We start from the raw sequence: 20381 nt of genomic DNA, 5'->3' as shown, positions 1-20381 counted from the left end.
TCAACAGATGAATGGATCAAGAAGATGTGGTATATATACACAATGGAATACTATGCAGCCATCAAAAGAAATGAAATCTTGCCATTTGCGACGACGTGGATGGAGCTAGAGCGTATCATGCTTAGTGAAATAAGTTAATCGGAGAAAGACAACTATCATATGATCTCCCTGATATGAGGACATGGAGAAGCAACATGGGGGGGTAGGGGGATAGGAGAAGAATAAATGAAACAAGATGGGATTGGGAGGGAGACAAACCATAAATGACTCTTAATCTCACAAAACAAACTGGGGGTTGCTGGGGGGAGGTGGGATTGCGAGAGGGGGAGCCGGCTATGGACATTGGGGAGGCGAGGCGAACCATAAGAGACTATGGACTCTGAACAACAACCTGAGGGTTTTGAAGGGTCAGGGGTGGGAGGTTGGGGCAACCTGAGGGTTTTGAAGGATCAATGGTGGGAGGTTGGGGGAACAGGTGGTGGGTAATGGGGAGGGCACGTTTTGCATGGAGCACTGGGTGTTGTGCAAAAAGAATGAATACTGTTACGCTGAAAAAATAAATAAAATGGAAAAAAAAATTAAAAAAAAAAAGAATAAAAAAAAAACAACAATATATGCTAAAGAAAGAAAGGAGTTTTAACACCAGTCCCTCACCCACTAGCTCCGTGATCTTGAGCAAGAACTTGACCTCCAAGGGTTTCAAGTTCTGCCTTCATGGAAATGGAGAACACAGTCCTGCTCTTTCCGACTCAAAGCGTTGCCAGGAGAACCAGATACGGCAACATGAGGGATGCCGTGGGGACGGTGACACAGACCTGTGGTGCCAATCTTTGATTTCCTAAAATTATCTGAAGTCAAATCTGATAAATGAGGCCTATTTGCTTCTTGTTTTTAAACAAGGGACACTGTCTTCCAAGGCACTTCCGGTAGAAGGATTCTGGAAATATTAAGCAATGGAGAACCTTTGGAGTAAGAGAAAGATTCCTAAGAGGATAACTTTGAGAAGGAAGTGACAGAGTTTAAGAAGGGCCCCAGTGAGGCTGGATACAGCTGCTGGCTCCTTCCGCCCCTGAGCAGGTCTTCAAGAAAGGCTATCTTCAGAAAAGATACTCATTCAGTATGCCTTGTGTGCCTCGTAAGGAACAAATCTAGCACTTTGCTAGTGGTGTGTCCAGGTTTACTTAGATTAAAACAAGGAGAGAAAGGGTTTCATATGCAAATAAATTTGCAGAGCTCTAGTTTAAAAAAGATAAAACAGATTCTTTACGGCAGGACATCTCGAAACCTTGAAAACGGTGACTGGCATTCTCAACCTCCAAAAGGAGAATTTAACTTAACCTGGAGCATTTCCCCCAAACTCACTGGACCACACTACTGTTCTGGGAAAGGGCCGTATCTACTGGAATTCGTACTCCAGGGAACCCACTTGGGAACCCACTGCTCTGGGGTTATTTTGTGCGATGCACTCCTGAAAGAATCCTGTGAATACAGTGTCCAACTCGATAAATGCTTCTCCTTCCTGAGTCTCTTCTAGGATTCACGATAAAAACTTTCCACATGTTGATTTTGTAGGTGCTCAATCCTAGAAGGGCATTTCGATATGAAAACTGGAACTGGGGCAGGAGAGGCAGTGACGGTGAATTAAACATGTCTTCAGATACCAGGCTGTGTCAAAGCCAGAAGCTCTTCCCACCACCACCAGAAATAATTAATCCAAAACCGGGGCGCCTGCTTGGCTCAGTGGGTTAAGCCTTTGCCTTCGGCTCAGGTCATGATCTCAGGGTCCTGGGATCGAGCTCCGCATCAGGCTCTCTGCTCAGTGGGGAGCCTGCCTCCCCCCCTCTCTCTGCCTGTCTCTCTGCCTACTTGTGATCTCTGTCAAATAAATAAATAAAATCTTAAAAAAAAAAAAAAAAAAGATAATAATTCCAAAACTAGCCAGCAGGTGGCTCTGTGGGACTAAATTTGGAGAGGAAGTGACCCGTTCTCCAACCAGAGGGACCAGTGCCCCTGTAAGGGTCTCTGGGCTTTCCAAGGTCAGCTTCCAGATCTGTCATCTAGAAAAGTCCCCCTGAAGTCCCCCAGGTAAACGAGCCGGCCAGAGGAACCACAACTCACAAACATCATCACAACAAGGTATCACGCACAGCGTAACCTCAGTGTAAGGCACACACAGGCAATGATGTCATTCATTTTCTTCCAGTTTCAGCTTTATTCAGAGGGTGGGGGGAAGGGAAGGAGGAGGACAGACAGCACAGACAGATCGACAGATGAACTTATCCTATTTGTCATGGAACTGACCACCTCTGATAAGAAGATTTTAGGTAGTCTGAGAACTTTTTTTTGTTTTTCCTTAAGGTAACAAATGACTGGTAAATTGAGTCCCGCACGACACAGACCACATAGTGGGCCTGTATCTTAACGAATACTGGTAACTCAGAGGTGACCCACGAGATAACACAAATGCAGAGAGAGCTATGCAGAACGGGCAGTGAAGAATTTCTCAGTAAACACTGGTACGCATCGAATACCGAAATAAAACACATTCACCGACACAGGTGACGAAATTCATGCAGAAGCAAATAATCGGAGGGAATGACTGGTCCCAAACAGAAAGCAAATCCTAATAATAATTCTGAGACCATTATCATGCCATTTTCAGGCATACAGATAGTCTAAGATATTCGGGTGTTCCCCAAGTATTATCAGTGTGCCGAACAGGGAAACTCTAAGAACTCAAACGCAAATTCATGTTCAATGAAGATCATAATATTTGACAAAGAGCAACCAAGGGAAGCTTTAACCATCATCTTCAAAACCTAGGACACAATCATCTTGAAAACCCTATAGATGATCAATACAAAGCTTGAGAGTCTAAGAGCTCTGCGGAAAATCTGTGGTATTCGTTCTCATGATGACGGCCATTGATCTCACTAGAATCTAAGAAATCACTGTCCTCAAATTACTGTTCTGGGACTGCTGTGACTGGGATCGCTTGAAAAATCTATACCAAGAAACTCGACCTGATTTTACGGTAATCTCATTACTTTTGAGTGATGGGCTGTAGGGATAATTCAAAATAAAAACAGTAAAGGGAATAAACCCACGTTTAATTTTGATGAGTTGTTTGATGGGTGACATGCTGGTTTCGATAAAAAGAAATAATGGAACTTCTCCAAGGATGCAAATTTCTTTCTTTACTGTGATGCTGTGTACAGCTCTGCTCTACTTTTAGAGAGACACTTATTACTACTATTATTTTGGAATCAGCGGATTACTAGTCTTTGACAACCATCCCGGACCTGCGAGCTGTGCACGCCCTTCCACACATAATATGGGCTTTGATGCGTGCAGGTAAATTTGCAAATTTTGTTGTTTTTCTTGAAAAAAAAAAGTATCTGTATGCTGGAAATAGAGCTGTTTCCTTTCCAGTAATCATCACAGGGTAGATGTCGCCAGAAGAGTCATATATACCCTGGGAGGGTACAGTGTAACAGTATCCACAACATCCTCTCTATACCTAAACAGATGTTTTTTTGAAGCCCCCAAAGAGTTTGTAGAGTTTTATTACACACTGGGGTCCTGATAAGACCCTTAGGCCTCATCATTTCTGATGAAGGTCTCATCTTGGTGAAGGATAGTTATTAGATTAGTTAGGGAGAGGAAGGTGAGGATGCCCTTTACATGCCATCTTCTACGTCCTAAGGATTCTTAAGCTCTGGGATCTTCACTAATCAATTCTAAAACTGCTGCATACCCTAGGTGTTCAGGTTATCCCACCCTTCGGTGCTTCTTTGCAAACGGGCTGTTCCAGGGAAATCCCACCATGCATCACCTGTGATGCAAACCGACTTCGCAAATTACCACTCAGTCTGTCCGGAATTAAGGTCACATCAATTTCCTCCCTAGGAAGCCTACATCACTTCGGCTCTCAACTTTGTTTTGCAAGCCTGACACGCACCATCTAGAAAGACCTACTTTCTTTGTAAAGATCGTCTCGGTAAGTGTAGAAAGTCCAGTTACAAAGCAATTCAATAGCTTTGTGTGAATTCATGTTATGCGTACTTCCTTTAAACTTTCGATAATGACTATTTATCTTATTGTATATCAGAAAACATAGCCAGGTGCTCTGAGTATAAAGGCAGTGGCATACAATTTTCTTCACAAAAATGAGTCTATTTAAGGAGAGGAGACTGCATAAAATTGCATCATAGTATAGGAGGTACGTCTACGAGAAAAATGCCGATAATGTGATTCAAATATTGCAGAACTTTTTGAACACGCTGGGGAGCAAACCACACCCACCCTGTGCTCCCCTCTCTGCTAAGGGACAGAGCTTATATTGTCACAAGGACTAGAATGTAAGGACCCTCAGTGCACATTCACTCAACGACTCAGGGCATGGCCACTGCATCAAGGCGCTGGGGGATGAAATGAGGAGGACAAGAGAGACCCATTCTCCTTGGCTTTACTGCTTCCTGGAAGTGGAGGCCACTGGCCACACAAAACAAGATGACAGGAGCCCTGGAAGAAGGACTCTAAAGAGGGCGGCCAGCACCCTCGTCTTAGGAGCACACATAGTCAAGATCCTGGGCCAGCTGTAAGGGAGTCTGGGAGGGTTACCTTGGAGTCAGAAGGTAAGACCCGGAGATGACAAGAGTGACCCAGGATGGGGGGAATGAAAGAACGGGAAAAGCTCTCTGGGGGAGAAATGGCCACCAGGAAGGGCTGAAAGCCCGAGTGACCAGGGAACAGGCAGAGCTCTTGATGGCGGAGGCCACTGTTTCCTGTGGCCCTTCGCTTGCTCTCAGACTCATTCATTCGACAGATTTCTGCACACGGGAAAGGGTGCCGTCCTCCGCACACCCTTCTATGTTCTGGCATCTTGCAAAGTTCTCCAGCAGGCGTTCCCCGCTGGAGTTAAGATTCACATGGACAAGCTGTTCTTACATACTATAAACCATAAAAGCAGCACTTGAAAAGATAAGAAAATATTTAAATTTTTTTCTCAGTATTCCTGCTGTCCCCACCATGGGCTCTTCTGCATCCTGTTTCTGAGCCCACTTTTCTGGAAAGCAGGCCTCCTAGGGTTTGCTCAGAGTCCCCGCAGAACCAGAACCCGGGACCCTGCCTGGTGATTCCCTTTCCAACAGCACAGGTTCCTAAGCGTGGGCGTTCACGAGAATCCCCAGGAGGGCTTGATGAACGCCCAGATGGCTGGCCCCCACCCCAGAGCTCCTGATCCGGAAACTTTGAGGATCCCGGAAGGGGCCTGTGCATTTGCCTTCTAGCATGTTCCCAAAAGATGCCGATGCCTTTGGTGCCAAGGGCACTAGCCTGTTTTCTCGCAGCGCGGACCCCTGCCCTTCCTGCCCACACCCTCCGCAGGTGTCTGCTCAAGGTGGTTTGCTCAGCCACTTCCCTAAGATGGAGAAACTCAGTGGAGTTGAGGGCCCAGGGATCTGCACTGTAAACAGTTTTCCCAGGTCACGGTGACGATGCAGGATGTGCCCCGCCGTGTGGCCCCCGCGCCCCTCCCCGCCCACGTACCTTGCAGGCGGCAGAGCTGCCCGGCGCTGTGCTGCCGCGGGATGTGCTGCCAGTAGGCGCTGCGGGGCAAGGGCACCATGGTGCTCAGGGAGGCGGCCCGCTCGCTCATCTTCATCTGGAGCTGCATCGAAGGGGAGAAAGGAACATGTCAGCGACCCCAGGGGCTGGAAAAGGCTTGGCAGAGAACCGGAGCGCTGGGAGTCAGAACCTCGCAGCCGCTGGGGGCCCATCGGTGGGCATCTCCCCCTGGGGGGGCTCAGCTACTTGCTTCTGCTCACTTGGCGGCATCCATTCCTCCCCCTGCTGGCAACAGCTTGTCCACTTTCCTCCGGAGAACCTCCCGCCCGCCGGTTCAGCTCCGTCTCTCTGGGTACAGGGGGCTGGCCTCACCACTGATTCTAGGCGTGGTTTGGTGACCTCAGTCAGGTCACTAAGACACAATCCCTGGGAACATGTATCAGAACTTTTGTGGAAGAAAGAACCCACAGAGGTAAGCCACGGGTTTTTGTCTGTTCGGTCCATTGTGCTCTCTCCTCTAGGTCGAGAACATCTCCTGGTGTGTGGCAGGTTCGCGGCAAATGCACACGGCGTTGAATGAAAGGGCTTCCCTGTGGGGTTGCTGGGGACGGGAGATGGGCGGGAGCCTGCCTTGGAACAATGAAGGGAGAGCGTGCCAGGCCATGGACTGACGCAGAAGAAGACAGCCAAGAAAAGGGGGCGACCTTGGATCCCACCTAAACCTGGAAACTAGCCCTGGACTTCTCAATTACATAAGCCAATTATCTCTTTTCAGTTCAAGCTGATTTGAATTGATTGAATTGATCACTAGGATCGGAAGCTCTTCCAAGCTCCTGATCCTGGGTCCAGATACGGAGGGAGGAAAGGGGACGCCGGGGCAGTTGTCTCCGGGTCCTGGGGAGTCGTCAGTGGCCTGTATGACACACTGGTGGAACTGACCCTATAAGGGAAGTTTCAGAGAGAAGACGGCCTCCGAGGATGGGCAGGAGTTGAGCAGAAGGATGGGTACATGGGACAATACAGCGGGAAGAGCCAAGTGTCTCATCTCCGCCCGCTCCAAATGCCATCATAGTTCAGTTTTATTACGCATTAACAGGAGAAGTGATTCTGCAATGTTCGATTTCCCGAAGTTGTCTGAATATCAAATAACCCACCTCAGTCTTACAAGTGTGCCCAGAATTACAGAGATCTGCACAAGCTTCCGCAGTGAGACACAGTCTGCAAGCCTCTAGAACCAGAGGCAGCTTGGGCCTCCGCCCCTGAGGACCAGGTTAATTGCACTGAGACCCTAGGACATACTTGGTCATGGAAAACCGGAGGAAGGTAGAGTCACATCAGTGAAAAACGAAACATGTATGTATTGTATTATTAGGGAAACAGTGAGTTGCAGACCATTGTATCTAGTGGAATGCCGCTTTAATTGCTCATATGAGAAGCAGTGACATCAAATGCCTGCCCTCTTGGGCTGTGTTAGAGTTCAGTACCTGCTCAGCAACTATCTAGCACAAACCAGGTACAGGAAAAAAATGAAGGATATATAAGTATTATTATAAATTGCAAGGCCCATTTAAATATTTTTTACTTTTGGGGCACCTGGGTGGCTCAGTGGGTTAAAACCTCTGCCTTCGGCTTGGGGCCATGATTCCAGGGTCCTGGGATCGAGCCCCACATTGGGCGCTCTGCTCAGCGGGGAGCCTGCTTCCTCCTCTCTCTCTACCTACTTGTGATCTGTATCTGTCAAATAATAAAATCTTTAAAAATATATTTTTTACTTTTTATTTTTTAAAATATTTTGCTTATTTATTTGAGAGACAGAGAGAGCACACGTAGGCAGAGAGGCAGGCAGAGAGAGGGGGGAAGCAGGCTCCCCACTGAGCAGAGAGCCTGATGGGGGGCTCGATTCCAGGACCCCGAGATCATGACCTGAGCTGAAGGCAGAGGCTTCACCCACTGAGCCATCCGGGCGCCCCTCATTTAAATATTTTTTAAAAGAAAACTCTCCATTCTCCACAACTCTTCTGTATGGTAGATCCAGGCCTAATATCCATCCATTCAATCAGTGAAGCCAAAATAATAGGAGGCTTCATACCCCTAGTGACCAAAACTCATTCTAGGTGATGAGACTGAACTTGGAACAAAGATTAGAATCCAAGTATTCCAAAGATAATTTAATTTACATGTGTTGCATTTACATATAATGGATTGAATTCTCGGTCCCATCACAATAGGACAATTACCAAAATGTGTCCCCCAGAAGAATCAGATAGCACTAGGTTTCATGGGGACGTTTTTCTCCCTAAACATGTCCTATCAGATCAAAAGGGCAAAGAGCTGAGAACAAAGCTAACAGAAAAGTTCTGTGATTGTTTTTCTATTTTTGTGCACATGATTGTCTCAAAGCTTCAGAGCAAAAAATGAAAACAAAGAAGCCGAAACCTATTTACCAGTGACTTCTGGTGACATTAAACCTCCTTTACATGGAACACAAAAATAAACAAACAAATAAATAAAAAGAATGGATTTCCAAAGTACTGATTATTGGATTTTCCTCATAAAAACAGATTCTATTTAACATAATTAAAAAATCTAACCTACAGAAAACATTCGGGAAATAGCCATCCCGTCAAATTATTCACTGCAGTACCGTGAATATATTTCTGCAGACCAGCGTGATTTGACTGTATTTTTAGAAAGCTTATTTAGGAACGAGAATGCAATGACACCAACATCATGTTTCATGGAGAACATGACACAGCCTGACTCTCTGTTTCTTCCTCAACCCTTTGGAAGATTACCATAATTTATGGAAAAAGGGGGCATTTTAATTGTCTCCAGAGAAAAATAATGAAACAAAATCTTATTTGGCAATGCAGTTCTTCAAGGGTGAGAGGTCGTCTGGTGAGATATGTCAGGGAAATTTCCACATCATTTTTTTTTCTTTTCAATAAAGATTTTTATTTATTTATTTGACACACAGAGAGAGAAAAATCACAAGTAGGCAGAGAGGCAGACAGAGAGAGAGGGGGAAGCAGGCTCCCCGCTGAGCAGAGAGCCCGATGCGGGGCTCGATCCCAGGACCCCGAGATCACGACCCGAGCCGAACGCAGAGGCTTTAACCCACTGAGCCACCCCGGCGCCCCCCACGTCATTCTTTATTGCTGCAAGGCACCCCGAGCCTTACTCTCAGCCTCCAGGATGGGGGACCTGAATGGATGCTCATTGGCGCTGCCGGCGGAGAGAGAAAGCAACGTGTTCAGAGGATTTAAAATTGGGTCATCTCGAGTACACAGAAAGAAAGGCTGCACTCTTCTTCCTTTTTCCTTTTTAACCTTCCATACTTGTACATAGTTAGCTTTCTTTCTCTGTTTATAAAAATCATAGTAATTTCACATGAAGAAGTAAGAAGTAAAGATGACCCCAAACCATAAAAATCTGGAGTGCAGCTATCTCTGCTGTAACGGGACACGGACCTTCCCATCTGCAATTCTTTTGGGAAAATCAGTTTTTATGGGACGACCCCTCAAGATGTTTGCTGCTCTCTAACCAAAGGCATCGCTCTGCTGAGAGACAGCTCGGAGGCTGGAGGGTTTGCAAAGGTTGTTAAAACACACACACACACATACACACGGAAACATATTTGGTTAGAAATGCAGTCTTCCGAAGCCTAGCCTATGCAGACGGAGCCCAGGCTCTTCCCAAAGGGTGTGCACCCCTGACTGCGTAGCCACGTGAACAAACCCTGGTCCAGAGCTCCACAAGGTGGCCAAGCCCCTCTCTGGGTAGAGCCTATTGTCCCTCTGTTCACTTCTTTCTTTCTTTTTTTTTTCAAGATTTTTATTCATTTATTTGAGAGACTGAGAGAGAGAGGGAGCATGACAAGGGGAGGGTGAGAGGGAGAAGCAGACTCCCCGCTGAACACAGAGCCTGATGCAGGACTCAATCCCGGGACTCCAGGATCATGACCTGAGCCGAAGGCAGTCGCTTAAACAACTGAGCCACCCAGGCGCCCTCTGCTCTGCTCATTTCTTATCTCTTTAAACTGTAGCTTGAAGATGCTCTGTCTGTGCCGTAGTTTACTGAGGGCTTTTCCCTCTCCTACTAAAGGCTGTAATTCCACTCATGCTATGCTGGGCTCCCCTTGCCTAGGAAGGGAACCAACGCACTTTCTTGCACCAATGCACTCTGACATTAGAATGAATCATTCTCCAACTTATCAAATGCATCTGAACTCAAAGTGAACACAGAAAGGATGTTTTAAGTAGCACTGTCTACCACATCTGCCTGGCTTGTTCCCACCTTTCCATTAAACAGGTATCCTTGAACTCTATATATATTAAAAAAAAAATGATTCAAATCATCGTTTTTGCATCCTGCGACTACTAGGAAAGTTTAATATAATCACGGAACACCAAACTACGGGACTAGCCAGCCCAGTCTCCTGTGCTAACAGGCCAAAAAGTTAGTACCCGAGTTCACACAGCCTGATGGTAGCTGGCACTGGTTCCCAGGACCTGAACTCCATCTCTCAGAACCTACTGACAGGCACCTACTTGCTCTCCACATTGAACTTATTGAAGTTCAAGGTTAAATTCCAATCGCCTCCTAAAACCATGGCTGCCAAGTGGGGAGCAGTCTTCACAGGTGCTCATGAACATTCTAAGTTGGATTTTTCCAGAGATTGGCCACCTGAGCAAATGAACGGAAAGTACACTTATTCAGCTTATCGTCAAATACCTATTGATTTTGAGGCATACTCTGTAACCTCCAAGAGTTTTTGTCTAAGACAATCCAAGAAGGACAAAGCAGGGGCGCCTGGGTGGCTCAGTGGGTTAAGCCTCTGCCTTCAGCTCAGGTCATGGTCTCAGGGTCCTGGGATCGAGCCCCACATCGGGCTCCCTGCTCGGCGGGGACCCTGCTTCCCCCACCTCTCTCTCTGCCTGTCTCTCTGCCTGCTGTGATCTCTGTCAAATAAATGAATAAAATCTTTAAAAAAAAAAAAAAAGGACAAAGCAGAGGACATCTGGACATCCTGGGACAACAGGAAAAGGACATCAAAATCTGAGCAGCGGGAGTGACAAGGGGACAGAGGTATCAGAGAGGAATTGCTAGAGGAGTTACCGTGCACACAGCCGAATCCCCAGCTGCTTCCCCCAAGTCATGGGGTTCCGGGAGCCTCACCTCTTGGTTCACCTCCCACATCACTTCCAGCGCACAGGAGGGCTGCAGGATGTCTGAAGTCACACTAGGCGTCCTTCGTTGCTCCTTCTCAATGTTAGACTCTTAGGATGCCTGGATGTGTGTGCACTCACAGCTCTGGGGCCGATATGCCCAGGGAGCCATGACTGTGGTGGGTGTAAGTCAAGGCTTGGAGACGCCAAAGCCAACACGGAGGCCCAGGATCGTTGGAAAGATCAGTGACTAAAAACCAGAATTTTAGAACCAGAAGGGAATTTTGGTATTTGTTTTGCTCACTGATGTGTTCTCAGCTCTCAGAACGGTGGCAGTTGGGCACACTCTTGCCAAGTCAAAGACTGAATCCAATCAAGGATGCGGGAGAGCTGGCTGGAACCCGCTTGCGAAAGCCAAGTATTACATTTTCAGAGAGTTTGTGAGCTGATGTTAATGCAGCCATCGATAAAAATTAAATCATGCAAACTTACAGTTACATAAATTGTATGTGTAAAATACACACAATTGTGTACGTGGTATTCAAGTCACAACAGATGTATTACTCAAAACTCATCGCTTCCTGTTACTATTTTACTATCGTCCGTGCTCTGAGATTATTTGAGTCGGTCACATCTACTTGGCGGAGACAATGTAAAAGAGCATGCTTCTCTAGACCACTTCCCAGCTCTGCATTTGCACACATGCACTATTCTTCAGAGGGCCATTTCTTAAACATTGGCGAGCACATGAGTAAATCCAACCCATAGTGTGAAAGAAAGGCCTGCCAGCCAAACATGGAGTACCAGACAGGCTGTGTGTGGTCTGTGTGCACCCCATCCCCCCACTTCTCACCCGGCTGGCGCCTCCCTTCCCTTCAGGAGTCCGATCAGGAAACCCTCAACATTTTCCTGACATCTTGTCTCTGTTAACGACATCTACTGCTCCTATTAGGTATCTCTAGTTCCATTTAAAAAAAAAAAAAAAAAAAACTTTTTAAAAAGATTTTATTTATTGGAGAGAGAGAGCAAGAGAGCACACAAGCATGGGGGAGGGAAAGGGCAGAGGGACAAGCGGACTCCCCATGGAGCAGGGAGCCCCATTCAGGGCTCCATCCCAGCAGCCTGAGATCATGACCTGACCTGAACCAACCGAGCCACGCAGCCGCCCCTCGTGTTCTATTCTTACTCCCATCATTTCACGGTTTTGCTGACAGCAGCTGGACACCCCCATCTCCACGGCAGACCACAAACTCCTGGAAAACGGTGAGTATATATGTTCTCTCCATATCCCCAGCACCTCACTAGGGCCTCTCAAAGCCTCACAAATACAGAATGGATGGAGGAATAAAGGAATGAATGAACAAATGAACCTCACTTTTGCCCAGGCAGCAGGGGATAGTTTTTAGAAATCAATCCTCATCAACTCAGCCAATGAGAAGCACCATTAGCCCAAGGCTGAATTCCTGCAGAAGCTCTAAGTCCAGGTTAAATTAGCGTGGCTTTCACTGGCGGGGGGGGGGGGGGGGGGGGGGGGGGGGGGGGGGGGAACGACGACATGGTCACGAGACTCTGCTTCCTCCTACTTTGCTATTCAAGTGATGAGCGGCAGCACGCCCTCTGTGCAGACGTGCCATCGGCCAGGACAGTCCAGCAGCTGGGGAGTTCAACTCTATGCGCTTACTCATTCTGTTAGCAGTGTTAGCTCAAGATCCCACCGGGGGAGAAAGACAGGCTTCGTGAAAGTCAAACAAATGCCTTCTTGTACTTGAACGCTCGAACCTTCTCCCTAAACAGCAGGGATGCACCCAGGTCTCTTCCTAACCGAGGCTAAGTGAGTTCTGCTGCTGCCCAGTGGCCGGAAATACTCAACCAATCACAGCTGTAACTGATAGGGTTCTGAAGGCACAAAAACATTATGCTGCTGGGAAAAGAGACCGACCACAGAGTCAGAGACCGTGTTCCAGTTTACGGTGTGCGCCACGAGAACCGCGGCATAGGGGACACACCCTCGTCTTGTCTGAGCCTCAAGGTGCCTTTTCTCATAGAACTTCTCTTTTCATGACACAAAGAGAGGAAACACATAAAAAGTCATCAGATTGCGGTGCAAAAGAATGAGGCCCTGCTACCTGCTACCCCACAGATGAACCTGAACACGTGATACCAGGTGAACGAAGCCATTTGCAAAAGACCATTATGTTGTCTGAATCCATTTACAGGAAATGTCCAGAACCAGCAAACCCAGAGAGAAAGGGAAGGCAAACGAGCGGTTGCCTATGGCTGGGCGGGTGATGGCTACGGGAGACAGGTTTCTTTTGGGGGTGATGAAAATACTCTGGAGTCAATGGTGGTGAAAGACAACTCTGTGAATATACCGAGACCATTAAACTGTCCAGGTTAAGGGATGTATGGCATGGTATGCGAACGGTAGCTCAGTAAACTGCCCTCAGAAAAGTAAGATCGGATAGCAGTGGGTGCCAAACAGCCTATTAAAAAATTCACGATATAATAAACTAGTGTGGCAACTTCCAATCAGTCCCAGGGGAAAGGACATGGAAACTTGAGGGGCACCTGGCCCAAGCGTGGTTGCCCACCACTGTCATCAACACCACCACCAACGGGTCCTTTTGAACACCTCCCGTGGCTCACAGTGATGCTGATTGCCCAGGCCCTTCTCGCCTCATCATGGGCAAAACATACCAAGCCTCTTGGGAGAGGAAAAAGTTCTAATGATTGCTATTTATAGCTTCTCAGTGAGAGACACAAACAAGCAAACCGACAAAAAACTGTCCTCCACACCACCAACCACTTTCGTAGCTTCTGCATTCTTCCTTGGGCCTGGCTGACCCTTGTGGCTTAGACGCTTCTTTTATGAGCGGGAGATCTGGAGTACAGAGCAGTGGTGACTCCTGGCCGGAACACGCCACCATATCGTCCTTCTCGGGACTCCAGCTCTTTTACAGCAGAGCCCTGTGTGTGTTGAAACTGAACAGCTCGACGGGATGAGGCTTTCTGCCGCGGCGGTGGCTCAGGAGTGCCGTATGCTGTGTGTGTGACATCAGCCAGGACCCATTCAGACACAGGCTCACATCACCCCAACGGCAGGTCAGCCCTTCTAGAACTCACTCCATCCTCCTCAGGTTCTTAAACTTGCACCAGGAGGCTCCTTACAGTAACGAGAGCCTGGGGTTTGCCAAGAGCAACTTGGCGTATGCAAATCAGATCGTAAGTTTCCGTCCACCCCACCTGAATCCTGAAGGGACGGCACCAGGACACGGTTCTGACAGTGGGATTCAGCGGTGAGTCAGGGCCGCCTCTCAGCCAGGATGTCTGCTTAACCCGACAGACTCCCAGAGCTCAGGCAGTTCTGACAGTATCCACGTTTTAAGTATATATAAACCAACTTATCTTCTGCGGATATTTTAAGCACAAAGTGTGGGCAAAGTTGAGTCAGAGGGACAATTCAAGAGAGAAATAGTAAAATTGTGTTCCGAAAAAAGTCGGCATCTCTGTGTCTCCCTATTTCCACTCACCACTCACTTTTGTTACCAGCACCCTCCCGGTTCATTGACGTTCTCCACTGGGCGTCCTGAACGATGCTTTCATTTTCTGCCTACTTATTCTCCAACGAAAAAAACATTTGAAAACATGCCTTACGTTTGCTCTCCAGACCATGGGTCAATGGTTCTCCAATTTCAGCAAGCAGAAGAATCACCTGGATGGTCCCATCCACCAGGAATTTGCATTTCTACCAAGTCTCCAGATGGTTCTCATCTTACGGGTCCAGGGACCATACTTTGAGAACCATTGCCCTGTGTCCTTAGGACCAAGCATGATGGAGAAAAAAAAAGTTCTCCACTGTGGTTAGAGCCCAAATTTGGCCAAAAATCAAGAGAAAGTCTGGAAGCTGCCACTAATAATTGCAGAACCCTAAGATAATTATTTAACCTCCTTTACTCCTTATACCATCTCATCAGTAAAAAAGAGAAAAAAATAGCTTCTACTTCACAGCTGATTTTAAGAACATCCACGGCTTATTGTGGGGTTCCATCAATTTATCAATATTGTGATTAAGCCTAATTTCCATCAAAATACTGTCTTTAGCAAGAGTTTCTGCAAAGGATCTTATTAGGAGCATTCACATCTTTTTAAACCTGAATATTTGATACTGGACTCCTCCTGGCTTTACGACAAGAGCTTTAAAAATATATTCAGGCAGCAACAACAAAAAAGCCACCCAATTAAATCCTGAAAAACATAAGTATGTTTAGAGAACATATTTAATCACCTGGTCCCAGTTAGTACGCAAGGCACTCAATGAATAAAGATGAACACAGCTCTCAGTGTGGGCACATGGACAACTGCAGGAAATGGAGAAAATCCAAAAGTCCCCCTAAAACTAAAGTCTCCCTGTCCCCCACCTTGAGGAGCTCACAATCTCCAAGGCATCTCTACCTATACATCTGGTAGCATTTTGCTCAGCACCCAAAAAGGGGTGGGAGGGAGGTCCACATTTTGTTTATGGTCCCTTTCTTTCTTTCTTTCTCTTTTTTTTTTTTTAAGATTTTATTTATTTATTTGGCAGACAGAGGTCACAAGTAGGCAGAGAGGCAGGCAGAGAGAGAAGAAGAAGCAAGCTCCCCACTGAGCCGAGAGCCCAACGCAGGGCTCGATCCCAGGACCCTGAGATCATGACCCGAGCCGAAGGCAGAGGCTTTAACCCACTGAGCCACCCAGGCGCCCCCGTAAAGTGTATTTAAAACAAACTGCACGAGTGTGGATATGCTGTTGTGCCATCCTCTTTTTTACATTTAATATACGTGAGCAGACCTTACCATTCCTGAACACTACGATCTTCTGTATGACCACGTGAATGTCTGTGCCATAGCCCCTCCTTTGTCTGTGCCTTCCTTTGTTTGCTCATTTCCTTAACCATTTCTTATTTACCAGATGTGATCATGGAATTAAATTCTGACCCAATCCAGGGGTGGGAGGTTGGGGGAACAGGTGGTGGGTAATGGGGAGGGCACGTTTTGCATGGAGCACTGGGTGTTGTGCAAAAACAATGAATACTGTTACACTGAAAAAATAAATAAAATGGGGAAAAAAAAAATTCTGACCCAATTTCCTTCCTAACATTTTTTTTTTCCTGCTACATTAGAAAGAAAAAGGCAGATCACTGTTAAAGAGATGTTGAAACAACCCTAAAAATAAGGAGCCACAATTACTCATCTGTCCATGCTCACAGGGAGAGTCCATCCTGGGGTGGGTTTGAGTATCATCCATGCACGCTATGACAGTTCTCAAATGCACACCTGGAGCTCCCCTCTGTCCCTAAACCTTGGGCTTCTGTGCGCATCATCCCATGTCCGCCTACGTGCTTCGTAGGCCTCTCTCGTTTAGCATGTCCATTCCTGAACTACCATTTCTCACTGTCTACTTCCTCCAATCTCTTCCCCTTCCAGATAAATGGTTTTTCCATTCTACCTGTTGCTCTGCTGCTGAAAGCATAGAAAGCCCGGTGAGGCTACCTTGTTGACTCTCTAGCCTACAGGATTGCTTACCCCCAGCAAATCTGGTTTTTACAATCTTCAGAACATGTTGAGAATGCCCCACCTTTCACCATGTCCAGCCCGCCATCTTGGTCTATGCCCTGGCACTCACCTAGACCCCAGATGGCTGAAAGAGCTCCCGAATGTTCTTCCTGTTGATACTCTTACCCCACCAACCTGGGGTCTTTTCCAAATTTTAAAAGTGAAGTCAGCATATCTCACCTTCCTCAAAACCCTCAATTGACTTTCCAACCACCCCAAGAAAAATCCAAGACTTTACCACAGTGACAAGGTCATATAGCACCTGGCTTCTCGTTACTTCTAGACCATACCCCCACTTCCCCCATCTCCCCACTTTATCTGCTTCGAAATCACAGCCTTCTTGACCTTGAACATGCAAGGCATAAAATGGCCTCAATACTCCAGCAGAGAGCTGAGGGTAGTTAAGGATGAGCCATGAAAATTTCTTAAGGCCTCCTCTGGCTGGAAAAATTGGCGCTCAGAAATTTTCAAGGCTCACTCTGAACTTCCCTCAGCCCTCTGCCAGCGTACCACCCCATCAGAGCAATAAACCTCCATCATTCTCTCCTGCTTTATGCTGTAATGTTCTTCAGAGCATTCGCCAAGTCTTGATATATAGATGTATATGTCTACCATTGATCGTCTCATCACCCGCAACAACGCAGCAAATTCTTTGGAGACAAGGAGTGTTTCTCGTTCTCTGCTGTACTCCTGCTTCCTAGCACAGGGCCTGCCACAAGGTAGATACTCATATTTGTAGAATGAATGAATGAATTAATAAGCAGATTTGCATTTTACATCATGCGCAGGTCTAATTCTTAATCCAAAATTCTCTTTTTGATACTAAATGCATCTCAAAATAAATCACGGCTTCCTCCCTCGATGGCACCACATCCATTCACCAGTTTAAAGAACTTGGTAGCTCTGAATCGGGCACTGACGGTTATGTGTAAGCACAGCACCCCTCCAAGACCAGGCTTGCACAGAGCAGACATCTCTCTTCTTCCCACACTGCAGCTTTACAGACCTTCCCATCCCCCAAGCCTCTACCCCTTTGGGTCTTCTCAAAAGAGACTTACAAGAAGACAAAATCCAGGAGAAGTTAAAAGGAGACGAGAAAAGAGTTCTCAAAGAAGCTAAAACATAATGTCAGATCTCTAGCCAGAGAAAAGCACTTCAAATATCTCATGAATAGTAAATATGTTTTGAACTGAATCTTAAAATGTTAGGCTTATTCTTACAAAATCCAAACCAAATGTCTCCCTTAAAAGAGAACAGTGGCTTTAGACAATACTTAAAAAAAGAAAAGAGACATAAAGATCAAGCATGTGTTTGTGGAGCATGCAATCTGTTTCCCAAGTCTGACAAATCCCTATTTCTGAAGTTTATCAAACACACTGTAAAGTACCAGCAGATCTATCTTGTATGCTTTGGTGCTGGGAGTCATTTATTGAGATAACTACATTTGCTGCATTTTGCGGGGTTCCTTCTGCTTGATGAAGCAGATTCATTTAATCAATACAAACTGCTTAAAATGCTAATTGCTATGCTAAGTGGCGGTAACCAATCCCTCCTGAACAGAGATGCAAATGTTGTTGAAAAAGTTCTGTCATCATTGCGGGGCAACCACGTGGTACATGAGAAGATGGAATTCATTCTCATGGCAGTGTACAGACGTATGCAGAGAGGCTCCTGTGCCTGCCTTTCCTCACCTGCTGGACAGGTATCCTCCCCTTTGTGTGGGAGGAGGAAAAGGATTTAAGGAGGATTTTAAGAGGATTTCTTAAAAGGGTCTAGTGTTCTTCAGTGAGAGAGCATCACATGATCTTGCTTTCCCAAACCCTTAAATGCAGACCACTGATACAACACATGTAAAGAGTGGTTAGTGTCCAATAATTAGACAATGAAGGAACTCTGAGCGCAACGATACTCCGTGCCCAGCAGAGGACTGTGTTCTCTGATTGGCATATATCTTCCCGAGAGTCTTTATAGGCATACAGGACATCAAGGCACATAGTCTCCTGCTGCACTGTCTTTAGCACTTGTCCCATTTCTTCCAGGGACCGAGGAGACAGACCCGAGTCAATTTAGAGCAGTGGTTCTCAAAGTGTGGTGCCTGGACCAGCAATATCAGCATCACTAGAGAACTTACCAGACATTCAAATTCCAATTCTCCACTACAGACCTGTGAAACAGTGGCGCTTGAGCCCAGTGACCTGGGGCTCAGTAAGCCTTCCAGGTGACCCTGATGCACTCTGAAGGTGTAGAAGCACTGTCCCAAGTCTCACCTCCGCACTCTCTCGCCCTTTCTCCCAGTGCCCAGCCCACAAGCCCCTACTGGGGCCCTAGAAGTCTGTTTTCCATCTATGCAAAGTCCCCAGATTTTATCCTCCCTGCCAGTTCCCATCAAATCCACGTCCTGGGCTTTACATTCCTCTCCTGACTCTTCACGTAACTAATTATGAGCTACTGAGCCTCAGCTTCTCCCTCTATGAAACAGACCTAAAAGTATTTTCAATGAAATGCAAAGTACTCCAGTATTTTGGAAGGCAATACAGCAACACCTATTTAAATTTAAAAATACTTACAACCTTTAATTCAGCAATCCTGCTGCTGGGTTTACAACATTCAGTTAAATAAAGTAACATTCAGAAACTCAGTTAAAGTGGGGCGTCTGGGTGGCTCCGTGGGTTAAAGCCTCTGCCTTTGGCCTGGGTCATGATCTCAGGGTCCTGGGACCAAGCCCCGCATTGGGCTCTCTGCCAGTGGAGAGCCTGCTTCCTCCCTCTCCCTCTGCCTGCCTCTCTGTCTACTTGTGATCTCTGTCTGTCAAATAAATAAAATCTTAAAAAAAAAAAACTCAGTTAAAGTTAACATATATAAGAGCACATATATGGAGATGTATGATATAGAACTGTTTATTAGTGACCCCCCCCCAAATTTGATATTCCCATAGACAGGCTAATAAGTTAGTGTCACATCGAGACCCTGAAATACCAAGCAATCCATTAAAAAGAATGAATAAGACTAACATTGGCCACCTGTTTGTCAAGGGCCAGAGAGCAAGCAGCTTTGCAGGCTGTACGGTCCTCATCAAGCCAATGAATCAACTCTTCTGCTTTAGTATGAAAGCAGCCATAACAAGATATCCCTAAATGAGCATAGCTGTGTTCCAATAAAACTTTACTTACAAAAACAGGCATAAGCTAGATTTTACTCATGGGTCAGAGCTGGCTAACCCTTGAGTCAGACTTACGATAAATGTCTTTTAAGTACTGTCTTTCCATTAGGTATTTACTATTAAATGAGAAAGCCAAGAAGGTAACTTCAATGTGTAGCAGAATTACAATTTTATAATATAAACAATGACTTCCAAACACCCATGTTATGTATGTATCTACGTGTGCGTCTGTACGTAGGGATTTTTGTATGGGATCACATGGGTACAGAGAAAAACATGGAAAGCAGAATCCAAACTCCTGAACAAGATTTAGGAGTTGCTAAGGAGGGGAAAGTTGGGAATGGTATAAGCATACAAATAAACTATGGAGAAAAATACTGTCATACCAATCATCATCTCTATGATCCTATCTCTGTAGTTAGTTAAATGTCACATACATGCATTTCTGTAAAAACAAACAGGATTCAAAACCCAACCCCATCTCTTAAGAGAGCTGTGAAAATTAAATGAAATACAGCATTCAGACCCTCAGCGTAGAGCCAGATGGAGCAACTCATTCCAGTTTCAATCATCCTGCTATTAGACTAAGCCCCGTAACTTGGTTTGCTGCTTACACACCCCTGACGGTCCTTCCTCTCCCCTGACCCCATTCAGTGAGTTCTGTACTGACTATTCTTCAGTACTTTCACTCACTGCACCCATTTATATGCTCTGGGCATCACTTTTAAGTCATGCAGTAATGCCAGGGGCTGGAAACTTGAAAATGAATGAAACACAATTCCTCCGCTCCCCAGGATTTTAGAGTGAATGGCCGGAGAACTAAAGGCCAGCTTTGGTCAAGTGCTGTCTACCTCCACGACGGCCCTCCCTCCTCTACAAAAAGTGAACAGACTC

The 20381-nt window shown here is 46.2% G+C and overlaps 1 protein-coding gene across 3 annotated transcripts in view; it reads right to left on the bottom strand.

Annotated features, from left to right (window-relative positions):
* Nucleotides 1–20381, bottom strand: part of DOK5 (docking protein 5) — a 164002-nt gene that overhangs the window by 9305 nt on the left and 134316 nt on the right. For all 3 annotated transcript variants that reach the window (XM_045981178.1, XM_045981177.1, XM_045981179.1), the window contains one exon: nucleotides 5551–5671. In XM_045981178.1, the coding sequence (XP_045837134.1) occupies nucleotides 5551–5671 (121 nt within the window). The remainder of the gene's footprint in view (nucleotides 1–5550; nucleotides 5672–20381) is intronic.

This window comes from Meles meles, chromosome 16 (genome assembly GCF_922984935.1).
Source record: "Meles meles chromosome 16, mMelMel3.1 paternal haplotype, whole genome shotgun sequence".
NCBI lineage: Eukaryota > Metazoa > Chordata > Mammalia > Carnivora > Mustelidae > Meles > Meles meles.
Note: the sequence above shows the minus strand (reverse complement) of the source record. Positions and strands in the feature narration are given on the sequence as shown.